Raw genomic sequence first — 10,512 nt, forward strand, 5'->3', positions numbered from 1 at the left:
GCTATTATGTACAATTTTCCCTATAATGAATAAGTTTTCCTCTACTTAAGGCCCAAAGCATGAATTTCACCAATTAATTCTTGTGAATATTACTTAAATAACTCTAGTAAGAATAATATTTTAGAAAGTGATACATCACCAATTACAAACTAAGCTTGAGACTCAAATTTGTGAATTTCAAAAGCTTCTTTCAATAGTGAAGTGTACATATATTCACAACACCGTGTGATAAAATAGTTTACTACAAAAGAAAAAAAAAACATGATTTTACTTTAAGTTGACACCAAAACAAATGTCTTTCAAGTCAAGTAGTTAGAGAAAAAGATACACAAGCTTTCTAATAAAATCCATAGATTTATTTTTAAAAATCCCTCCAAAATTCCAATTATATCATGAGATATTTGGCACTTAATTTTGAATCATCCAACTGAAATAACTACCTTTAACTGTCATTTCATGTTTAAAAGGCTGGTGGCCAATCAAAACTCTAAAAGTCTACATCAATTTTTAGTCATATAAAAATGTACTAGAAAACCAACAAACTTTATCATAAGATTTTGTATGAACCATTAATGTGTACAGTACTCCAAAAGTTGTCTATGTAAGTGCATTTGGTTCATGTATATATCTAACTTCTCAATTTCTTCACATGGGCTTAATTAGCATATCAGTATCGGTCTATTGTCACAATTTTTCTTATAAGTTGGTTTGGATCTTGATGAGCTTGTTGAGTTTAAATATATTTACTTTAATATATGACATTATTCTATTATCACAATTCGACTTGTAAGTAGATCTGAAACTTAAACGATGAGGTTTTCAACACTTACTTTTTTGTCACAAATTGATATTTACTTTGATATATAGCAATATCGATCTATTATCCTAATCTCACTTGTAAATATATTTCATTGGAAACTTGAACTTGAGGGTTTCAACACTTGCCTTTTGTCTCAAATTGATAGTTACTTTGATTTATATTAGTATCGATCTGTTATCATAATTTGACTTGTAAGTGCGCAATTCTTGAACTTGAACTATGATGGTTTTAATGCTTAATTTCTTGCATCAAATTGATGTTTACTTTAACTTGTACCTTTTTAAAATAGTTATATAATAGCATCGATAGTTTCAAGAATCGTCCGCTTATTTGTCCCTCGAATTATGTTACACTTTTGGTTTCACTTTTTTTATTGCATATTATTTTTGGCATATTAATTGGTGATGGATTTATTTTGTGATTATGATAATAAGCTACGTAACTAATAAGTTATAATTAATACAAACTTTTTTCTTTGTAGCATTTAGTTGAAAAGATGAATTCAATTGAGATGAAGATTAGAGGAGAGCTCGAAAGGGATGTTGAGAGGGATTTAGAGGATGAAATTAAAGAAGGAATTTGCCAATTAGCACTAAGATTACATAGGCTTTATAAACACCAAGAGGAAAGGAACACAAGGAAATCAATTGATGATCATGGTACAAGAGATAAAACGCGAGGTACAAACACTAAAGCACTCTCTGAAGTGAACATAAATATAAAGATGGAAGGAGGGACAAAGATTGAAATAAAAGAAACCAAGAAAGAAGCACGTCGTCCGATTTCTAATAAGGCGTTGAATAACATGCAGAGAATGGTTAGTAGTACTCGTCCACCAAAATTTGACTGGACACAGAGTTTAAGGTCTGGACAGACTCACATCACTGGTTATGATAAGATCGATACTTCCAGAAAGCAGGTTACAAATAAGAATGGTCAACAAAATGTTAAATTCATCGAAAGTGCGGGGAAAAAATCTACTAGAGGTTTGAAGTAGAGGGAAGGGAGTTTAAAATTTGGAAGTCAATAACACAGATGTTTTAAGTTTTATTGTTGTTTGGTTTTTTTCTTTGACCTAACTTTGGGATTTTATTCTTGTTTGATTTAGTAGGGTTACTATAATGTTGTGTTATATAATAAACCTCAAGGAAGGGCATTGACGATGATACATTTGTTGTGGTTTTTATAGGATTTGTGGATTGAAGTACTAATAGGTCTCGAACATAGCGATTCAATATATATTTAAAGTTTATGAGTTTTGAATTTGTAAATTAATAATTCTGAAATTTATTATATGTATATATATTCAGTGAATCTCTCAAAAAAAAAAAATATAGGATTTAGATTAAGATTGTTGTGTTCTACCAAACCATTACTTCTCACGATAGCTCCGAGTCCGACCATAATCTCAAAATATCATTTTCACTTTTTTTTAAAATTAGGTTTGCAATAAGAGAACCCTTGCACTAAAGGAATGTGTATATCAAACTAATAATTGCACGATATGCGTTTGTTTATAAACTTCTACTCTTATCAAAGTTTAATTAATATGTATTTATATATCATTAAATCACATAATCATAATAAGTTGATATCATTTCAACATGTTGATTTTTAGCATAAACAAAACATTTTTTTAAACCCAAAACTTTCTAAAGTTTCCAATTCAGCAGCTAAAATAAGCTCTTGCAAACATAATAAGACCATTTGGGCTTGGAGACACAATTAGGTTAAGTTTTGGGCTTAATTGGTCTATGCAACCAGCCCAATGGGCCTTCACTCTGATGCTGTGGTGGAGGCCGGCTTGAGAAACAATCAACCACCCCTACCAAGTAGAAAAGTTGACAAATAAACTCACTTTATAGAATCGTACATGAGATTTCACTTCAAACGACTCATCGTTTAATTCTTTCATAAAATTGAAATCATTTTCACATTCGAGAACCCCCTTCCCCTTCTTCCACTCCTCCAACCCCCATTCCCCCAACAAACCCTATCTCTTTCTTAAAAAAATAATTTTCTTCTTGTTTTTTTTTTTAACCCCACAACATTCTAGAAGAATCAATAATGTTCTCATTCATTTTCCACAAAACATGAATCTCTAAAGTCAAATTACTAAATTGACATTTAGCGATTTCAGAATTTAAATTTTGTGAATTTTAGTATTATATCTATTGTATTTGTTCAAAATTATGAATTCAGAAATATTATTTGTTGTAAGTTTGCATCCACCCTTGTTGGTTACTTGTGGAGGTCACCCTAGAGCAAACCCGACCCCCACTCATCATGATAACAAAAAATTACTTTTTTATGATTTTATTCGCTTGGTGTTCAATATTTATATTAGGATTATAACTAATTGACTTTTAAATAGCGCCAATAAACCCATTTATCCCGCTACGATTTTGACAGTGCAAATCATCCTACAAACACCAAACTAATTTTATTAAAATAACGTGATGTGATTCATTGGATCAAGCATGTTAGTAATTACTCCTTCCGTTTAAAAAAGAGTGACCTCCTTTCCTTTTTAGTCTGCTTCAAAAAGAATGATGGTAACATTTTAATTTTAGTTTTTCACGTGACATGTTTAAGGCCATAAGATTAAAGGGCAATTTTGTACATTTGACATAACTTTAATTTAGGATCACAAGATTCAATTTTTTTAAATTATTTTCTTAAACTTCGTGTCAAATCAAACTAGATCATTCTTTGTGAAATGAAGGAAGTATTGAATTCTTGTCGTAGCATCCACGCTTAGAGGTCTATAAAGTGATTTCCATGCATAGATAGACCTTAGGGCCTTAGGCTCAAAAGACTATAAAGAGTAAAGCAAACAAGGACACATGTAATCGTTGAAAATTGAGTTTCTTTTTCCTCAGATGTTTGATATACGTATTGAATTTCGATTAAATTTGGATTCGCGTTGAATAATTTAACATTATAAGGTGAAATACTTTCTAACAAAAATAATTTCATACTCAGAGGTTGAACCCGAAATATCTGATTAAGAATTTTAGAAAAATAATGGAAATCCTAAAATAAACATTGTTGTTAACAACCTAACCACAAATTTCTAAATTATTTGATTCATTACCTATTATAGGAGATGGAGCAACAAATACATCCAATTTTTCTTCTTTAAGCTGAAAAGTTTCCTATTTCAAATAACCAAGAAGTCACCTTGGAAACTTTAATTTCTCCAATAGTAATTAACATCACATTCACAAGAATAAATGAAATGATTACAACAACTAGGAGGCACAGTAAAATATGAACTAACACATCAAACTTACTATTCCTTTCAATATAGCAAAATATTACTAATATTAATCAATTGTAGTGTTTTATTTGGTAGTTAGATTTATTTTAGAACTATGTAAAATTGAACAAAAATTTATTCTCCGAAAATAGTTGGGAAAATATGTTCTAATCGTTAACCAATAAATATTTTATCTTAGTTTCAATTTAAGCATGTGATATTCTTTCTTTTTTAGTTCGTTAAAAAGAGATAACACAATTTTATATTTAGTAAATTACACTTTCTATTTTACCCTAAATGAAGTCATGTGTAAGGAAAAGTCACACATTATTTATGATTTGTTTTAGGTCAATAAATTCAAAAACCTTTCTTTCTTTCATTCTTAAATTTATACCCAATCAAATATCATCGCATAAATTGAATCGAACAAAGTATATAACTTAAATGTCTATAAAAATCAAAAGTGCAAATAAAGATAATGGTTCAAACCCTATCCACAAAGAAGTATCCGATATTCATATTCAAACATAATTAAATTTAAATTTATATATTACAAAATTTATTTTGAAGCACAACACTTTTCAACGAGAATTCTTTCATTTCTAAAAGACTAAACTTGAAATCTATAATTAAAAATGACGAAATTCAACTATTTCATCACAGCTTAGATAAAACTATTTACTACTAGAAGACAATAAGTAGAAGAACATTAAATGTAGCATAGCAGTTCGAAAGTAAGTCAACAACTAACCCCTTTTTTCTGTCTTCAATCTCCTACATACCGACACCTTATAATATATCCCTCCGTTTTTATTTATATGTCATCATTTTTTATTTCACTTATATTATAAAATTAAGTAAGTTTATCATTCTATTTTTGTTTAAATTTTTTTTGAAGTCTACGTTTCAAATATGAAATTATTTATTTTGATTAATTAATTTGACCAATGAACATGAATTATTCATTTAATTTTTCTATGTTAATCATATGTATATTTTCAAGGCTAATAACTCACAAGGGTAAAATAGGAAAAATATTATAATTTATGCATTGATTTTATGAAATGATAAATATTATAGTTCAATTATTTATAATAAAAATGACATATAAAAAGAAACAGAGAAAATAATAAAATAATAAATGTCATGAAATATCCGTGTTTATCCATCTCTTTCTTCTCACCTACAAACACATAAAAGAATTAATGCACTTAACATCACATATTATCATGAGCACACACTAACGTGTGTATATTTTTAGTGGACCACAAAATTCGTCGCAGTCGCTATTAGCTTATTCTTTGGATATTATAAAAATATTATTTTACTGTAATAGCTTTTAAATAATTCTAAGTGAGGTAAATATTACACTAGTATAAATTGAAGTATTTACGATTTGGATAAAAATTGATCTAAAACGAAAAATTTAATCAATTACATAAATTAAGTTTATTTGGATTTGGTTTTATATTTTTTTTAAATCGATTGTATGTGGTTTGAATTTGATTTTGTTCGAGAAAATCAAAGAAATAATCGAATAAAATCGACAAATTATATACATATATCTTATCAATACATACATAATATATTATTTATATAAACAATTTTAAAAATCTTATTAGAATTGTCGCAATCTCTTCCTTCTAAGCCAAAATGATGGATTTTGAAGTTGTCCTCACAGTAAATTTAATGATTGAAAGTTCTATAATGTTAGTCGTTCTAACTATTTTTCGTTTTAAATGGATTGTTGTCATAACTTTTTTCTCATTTTGAGTGAATCGTTTCTCTTATTTTTGTGTTTGGTTTATAACTGAATAAACGAACTAAACCAATAAATATATATTATATTTGATTTGATTTTGAAAATTCAAAAACCGTTTATACTGATTTGATTTTGATTTTAACCAATAACCAATTCAAATCGAATCATGAACCCTCCTACTCACAGAGCTTGACAAACTTGATTGAAAGGGCATATGGAGAGTTTTGAACCTTAAACCCCCTTACTCAATCAACTCACATTACCACAAAAAAGCATTTTTTAGCGGAATGAGCATGCTTATTAATAGTGTTAATTTTTTAATCGATACTAATCAATTGTCATTGGGTTCAATGTCACTATATATGTTTTAGCAATATTTACAAAGAGTGCTAAACTTCTAAAATAGCATTATCACTAGTAATTGCCTCTAAAAATATATACTACCTCCGTCCCTATTTAGTTGTCCATATTTCCTCTTTTAGTTGTCTCTATTTAGTTGTCCATTTTGACAAATCAAGAAAGAACAATAATTTTTTTTTCCTATTATACCCTTATTTAAATAAAGTTCTCATAAATAAAGTAAATAAACTTACGAACTTCCCAGCATTGATTAGTTATCTTGAGTGAATTTATTTTGGAATTGTAAATTGTACTATAAGGATAAAATTGTAACTTCCTATGCTAATCATTGTTACCTTAGTTTGTGCGTCATTTCTAAAATGGACAACTAAATAGGGACGGAGGAAGTATTTAATAACAATTAAATTATTATTATTAAAGATTATTTTTAGCGTAGTGTCAACTACTTTTGCGACTACACTAAGATGTGTATACATAAGGGCATAATTCGAGTATATCTAATGGTTTGGTAAAATTTAGTAAGTTTAGTTTGGGTTCATATGTCTTAAAAAATTCAATAATCATTTGTACAAACATTAATTTAAAATCCAATAATAGCTTAATTTTGATTAAATTCCTAAGATTCAAATCTTAAATCCAATTATTATAAATATAATTTCAAATGTAGGGCCGAGTCAAATCTCACAAGAAATAATATCTAAAAATTACTTAATTAGGAAAAGTGAGGAATTGTTGGTTCAAAACTAGGATTATCCTTACTTCTATATTGAACATGCAACTAATAATTCTAATTACCTATCACACCGAATATTTATACTAAATCATATAACAAAATTAAAAGCGACAAAAATGTACTTGCAAATAAACACTTTTATGCCTTTATTAATTCATGGAGGAATAAATTTTTATCAAATAGTGTTTGATTAAAAATGTGGAGTACTCTGCTGCTTTGCAGAAGACACAGTGTACTGCTGTGCTCTTCTTGAGCAACAATATTTATGGCCCCCTACCCAACCCACTCCTATGCTTTTATACTTTTACTATATGGTCAAATTAAATGAACAATTTGTTCGGATGTGCTCGCTCCGTTTTATATTATTTGACTTTAGTTAACTTAATTGTATATAAAATTTAAGTAGAGGTGTATTTTTTTTTTGAATTGTCTTTATTAATAATGTTTTGAAGTATTAAATTTGACGATTATAATTTATATAGTTATTTAATATTAAAAATGATATGAAAAAAATTACTCTTCGAATTTAAAATGAACAGATGAAATATTATATTTATTTTTAATTTAGAGGCCAATAAAACGAAGAGGCCAGTAACAGTTTTTTTGGTAAGAGAGAGAAATTGAAGTTAGAAATATGAAAAAGGTAATCAACACCCATGCAAATTAAAGAAAATAGTACCTTTTTTTTTGCGTTGTGTTTGAATTTAGCGGACACGAATTTGAATTAAGTATTGTGTGAATGAAAAATATAAAAAAAGAACTTTTATTTTATCTCTGAAATAACTAAATAATTTCTTTTAAAAGATAAGGATGATATAAAATAATCAAGATTTGAAGTTTATCAGTTGAGATAGTGATATTATAACTAGATTCTTTTGAACTTGATTTATTTGATATAGAGCATAAATTATAATTTGATTATTGGTTTATCGTGTAAACTCCTCCTATAATGCATGTCTCTATAATCGGATACTTTTCTTGGCACTAGTTTACAATTTTTTTTCGATCGGATCGTTTAATTTGCTTTGATTATTGGTATATTGTATGTCATTGAATTCATAACTCATTTTATTTATTAGAGTCCCAATTAAATATTATTACAAATTTAATATAAATATACAATATCTCAATAAAAAATAGTGAATTTGTCTAAATCTATATGTAATATTATAATTAACAATAACAATAATTACTTATTTAGTATAAGTAAGGTTTGAAGAGAACAAAATCTACGTTATAAACATAGAAAAACTATTTAAAAACCCTCGATTCAAATAAAGCAAATAAAAAATAAGTACGAAAATAATAAAAGTCAAATATATAAATTTGTTGGTATATGAATAACATAATTGGTTTAGATTAGGGATATTTAGTTTGGGAAATTTTAGGTTAAGAAAAGTGTGATAGTTTTACATAGGAAAAAGCCAAAACTTGATAACGTGCATTATTTATTGTGCAAATGGAAGAAAGAAAGAAAGAGGGTTCTTCAAGCTTTGTACAATTGTGCAAAAGGGGAAGAATGTGATTTATCATGAATATAATAAAAATATGTAGACGTAATCATCAAAGATTACGGTGAAATGATAATATTGTAAGAAGTTGAATTTTGAAAATTATTATTTTAAAATATAAAAACTAGTTGAGTTTTAAAGTATAATTCAAATATTAAATATGTAATCCAATAAAAAATAGAAGGCAAAATATATTGCAAAAGTAAATGACTCTTCGCCTCGAGCTGAATTTTATTATGATCTTTAAAAAAAAAAGTCTATGACTTGAATTAAATCATAAATATTATAAATCTAACCTTCTTTTTAAATCAGAGATGGAGTCTAAGATTCTAATAGTTCTTTTAAATTATTAGATCTAAATTAATAGTTGATATATACACTAAATATATTTCTTAAAATAAGTATAAAATTTGTTCAAAATTTAATAGGCATAATACATATATAAATATCTTAATTAGATTTTAACTGACAATTATAAATACCAACGCCAATGTTATATTTATTTATGTAAACACAATTCAACTCTTATTTTTAAATTATGTGTTTAATCAAATATCACGGCATAAATTATATGAGAAAGAATTTTTTTATTAATTAAAACTACTACTACACAACTCAACTGAGAAATTAGTTACTGCGTACATACAATAGTAGTAATAAATAAAAATCCAGAAATTTACAAGGAAAACCGGCATTTCATAGTTGCCGGCAACTTTTTACTCTGTTATGTTTCCTTTTTTGAAAATCAAATTGGAGTATAAATTTTGATTGATATTCTAAAATGCGTCTTTATTGTATTAATATGAGAAAGATTATATTTTTTGTTTAAATTTATATGATTTATTTTTTTTATAAGTCAGTCTAAAAAAATGATATATTTGTATATTTAATATTTTTCTCTATTTCAATTTATGTGATACATTTTCAAATTTCGAGATTCAAACAACTTTATTTTTTTCATATATCTTTTAAATATTTTGAATTGACAATTATTATGACTTATAATATTTTTTACATAGTTTACAAATATATAAATTTAATCTCAAAAAAATTGAAGATTTCATGCACAATTTTCGGTCAAAATTAACTTTTGACTCTCGAAAAAAAATGTGTCACATAAATTGAGACAAAGAGTCAGAGTAACAATTTAACTTTAAAATATTTATTTTATCCTTAGGGCCCGTTTGGCCATGCGGTATGATATCATGATATGAAATCATGATATGGTATCATGATATGGAATCATGAGATGAAATTGAAGGTTTGTTTGGACATGCGATATGGAATTTTTGTGTTGTATATTTTCTCATAAACATAAAAATCTCATAAGTTGTAAAACTATTAAAATAACCCCAATTGTTTATTCAATCTTATCAAATAAACAAAAATTATGAAATCGCATAATAAATGATTACAAAGTTATTTGTTCTTCAGTTAAATAATTGTTTCATCTAACTTTAATTTAATTAAAAAAAATTGAACATAAATTGTACTTGATATGTTCATATCTCTCAACTACTCTTACAAATAACCTATAAAGTAGAAAAAAAACATACATTAGTGAGTAAATATTAACTTAGAAGTTAAATGCACTAAGATAAAAATTAACAAACATCACTAACTTCTAACTATTTACAAGAAAAATCAATAGTTAAATATTATTGAATAACGAAATTTTAAAAAGTTACCACAAGTTTGAGTCAAAAACACTTCTAATAAAATTTAATCAAAAAAATTATAACTAGTCCACTTGACTAAATATTAATAACTAATTGATCAAATTTTCCTAAGTCCTCAATCAATTGGACTTGATATCCTTCAATCATGTGAACGAACATTTTGCAAATACTAAGATTAAGAAAGTGCGGCACCGCCAATGAAAATTGTCTTTTATCAATATTATGCTTAGTCATAAGATTAAGACGTTTTTTTTATTATGAAAAATAAAAAAAGTATTACTCCCTTTGTTCTCATTTATATTCACCAAATGAATTTCTACTTTATCATTTATATTCACCAAATTTAAAGTGATAATAAATTTTATATTGGTGAGAATAATAAATT

General features: G+C 26.6%; 1 protein-coding gene across 1 annotated transcript in view; it reads left to right on the forward strand.

Moving 5' to 3' along the window:
- LOC125818922 (uncharacterized) overlaps positions 1-1,846 on the forward strand; it is a 196,224-nt gene extending 194,378 nt beyond the window's left edge. The window contains exons 2-3 of the mRNA XM_049498432.1: positions 583-601; positions 1,309-1,846. Of these exons, the coding sequence (XP_049354389.1) occupies positions 1,317-1,817 (501 nt within the window). The 5' untranslated portion in view covers positions 583-601; positions 1,309-1,316 and the 3' untranslated portion in view covers positions 1,818-1,846. The remainder of the gene's footprint in view (positions 1-582; positions 602-1,308) is intronic.
- The last annotated feature ends 8,666 nt before the right edge of the window (positions 1,847-10,512 follow it).

This window comes from Solanum verrucosum, unplaced genomic scaffold (assembly GCF_900185275.1).
Source record: "Solanum verrucosum unplaced genomic scaffold, falcon-dt-bn FXZP01000252.1, whole genome shotgun sequence".
In the NCBI taxonomy this organism is placed as follows: domain Eukaryota; kingdom Viridiplantae; phylum Streptophyta; class Magnoliopsida; order Solanales; family Solanaceae; genus Solanum; species Solanum verrucosum.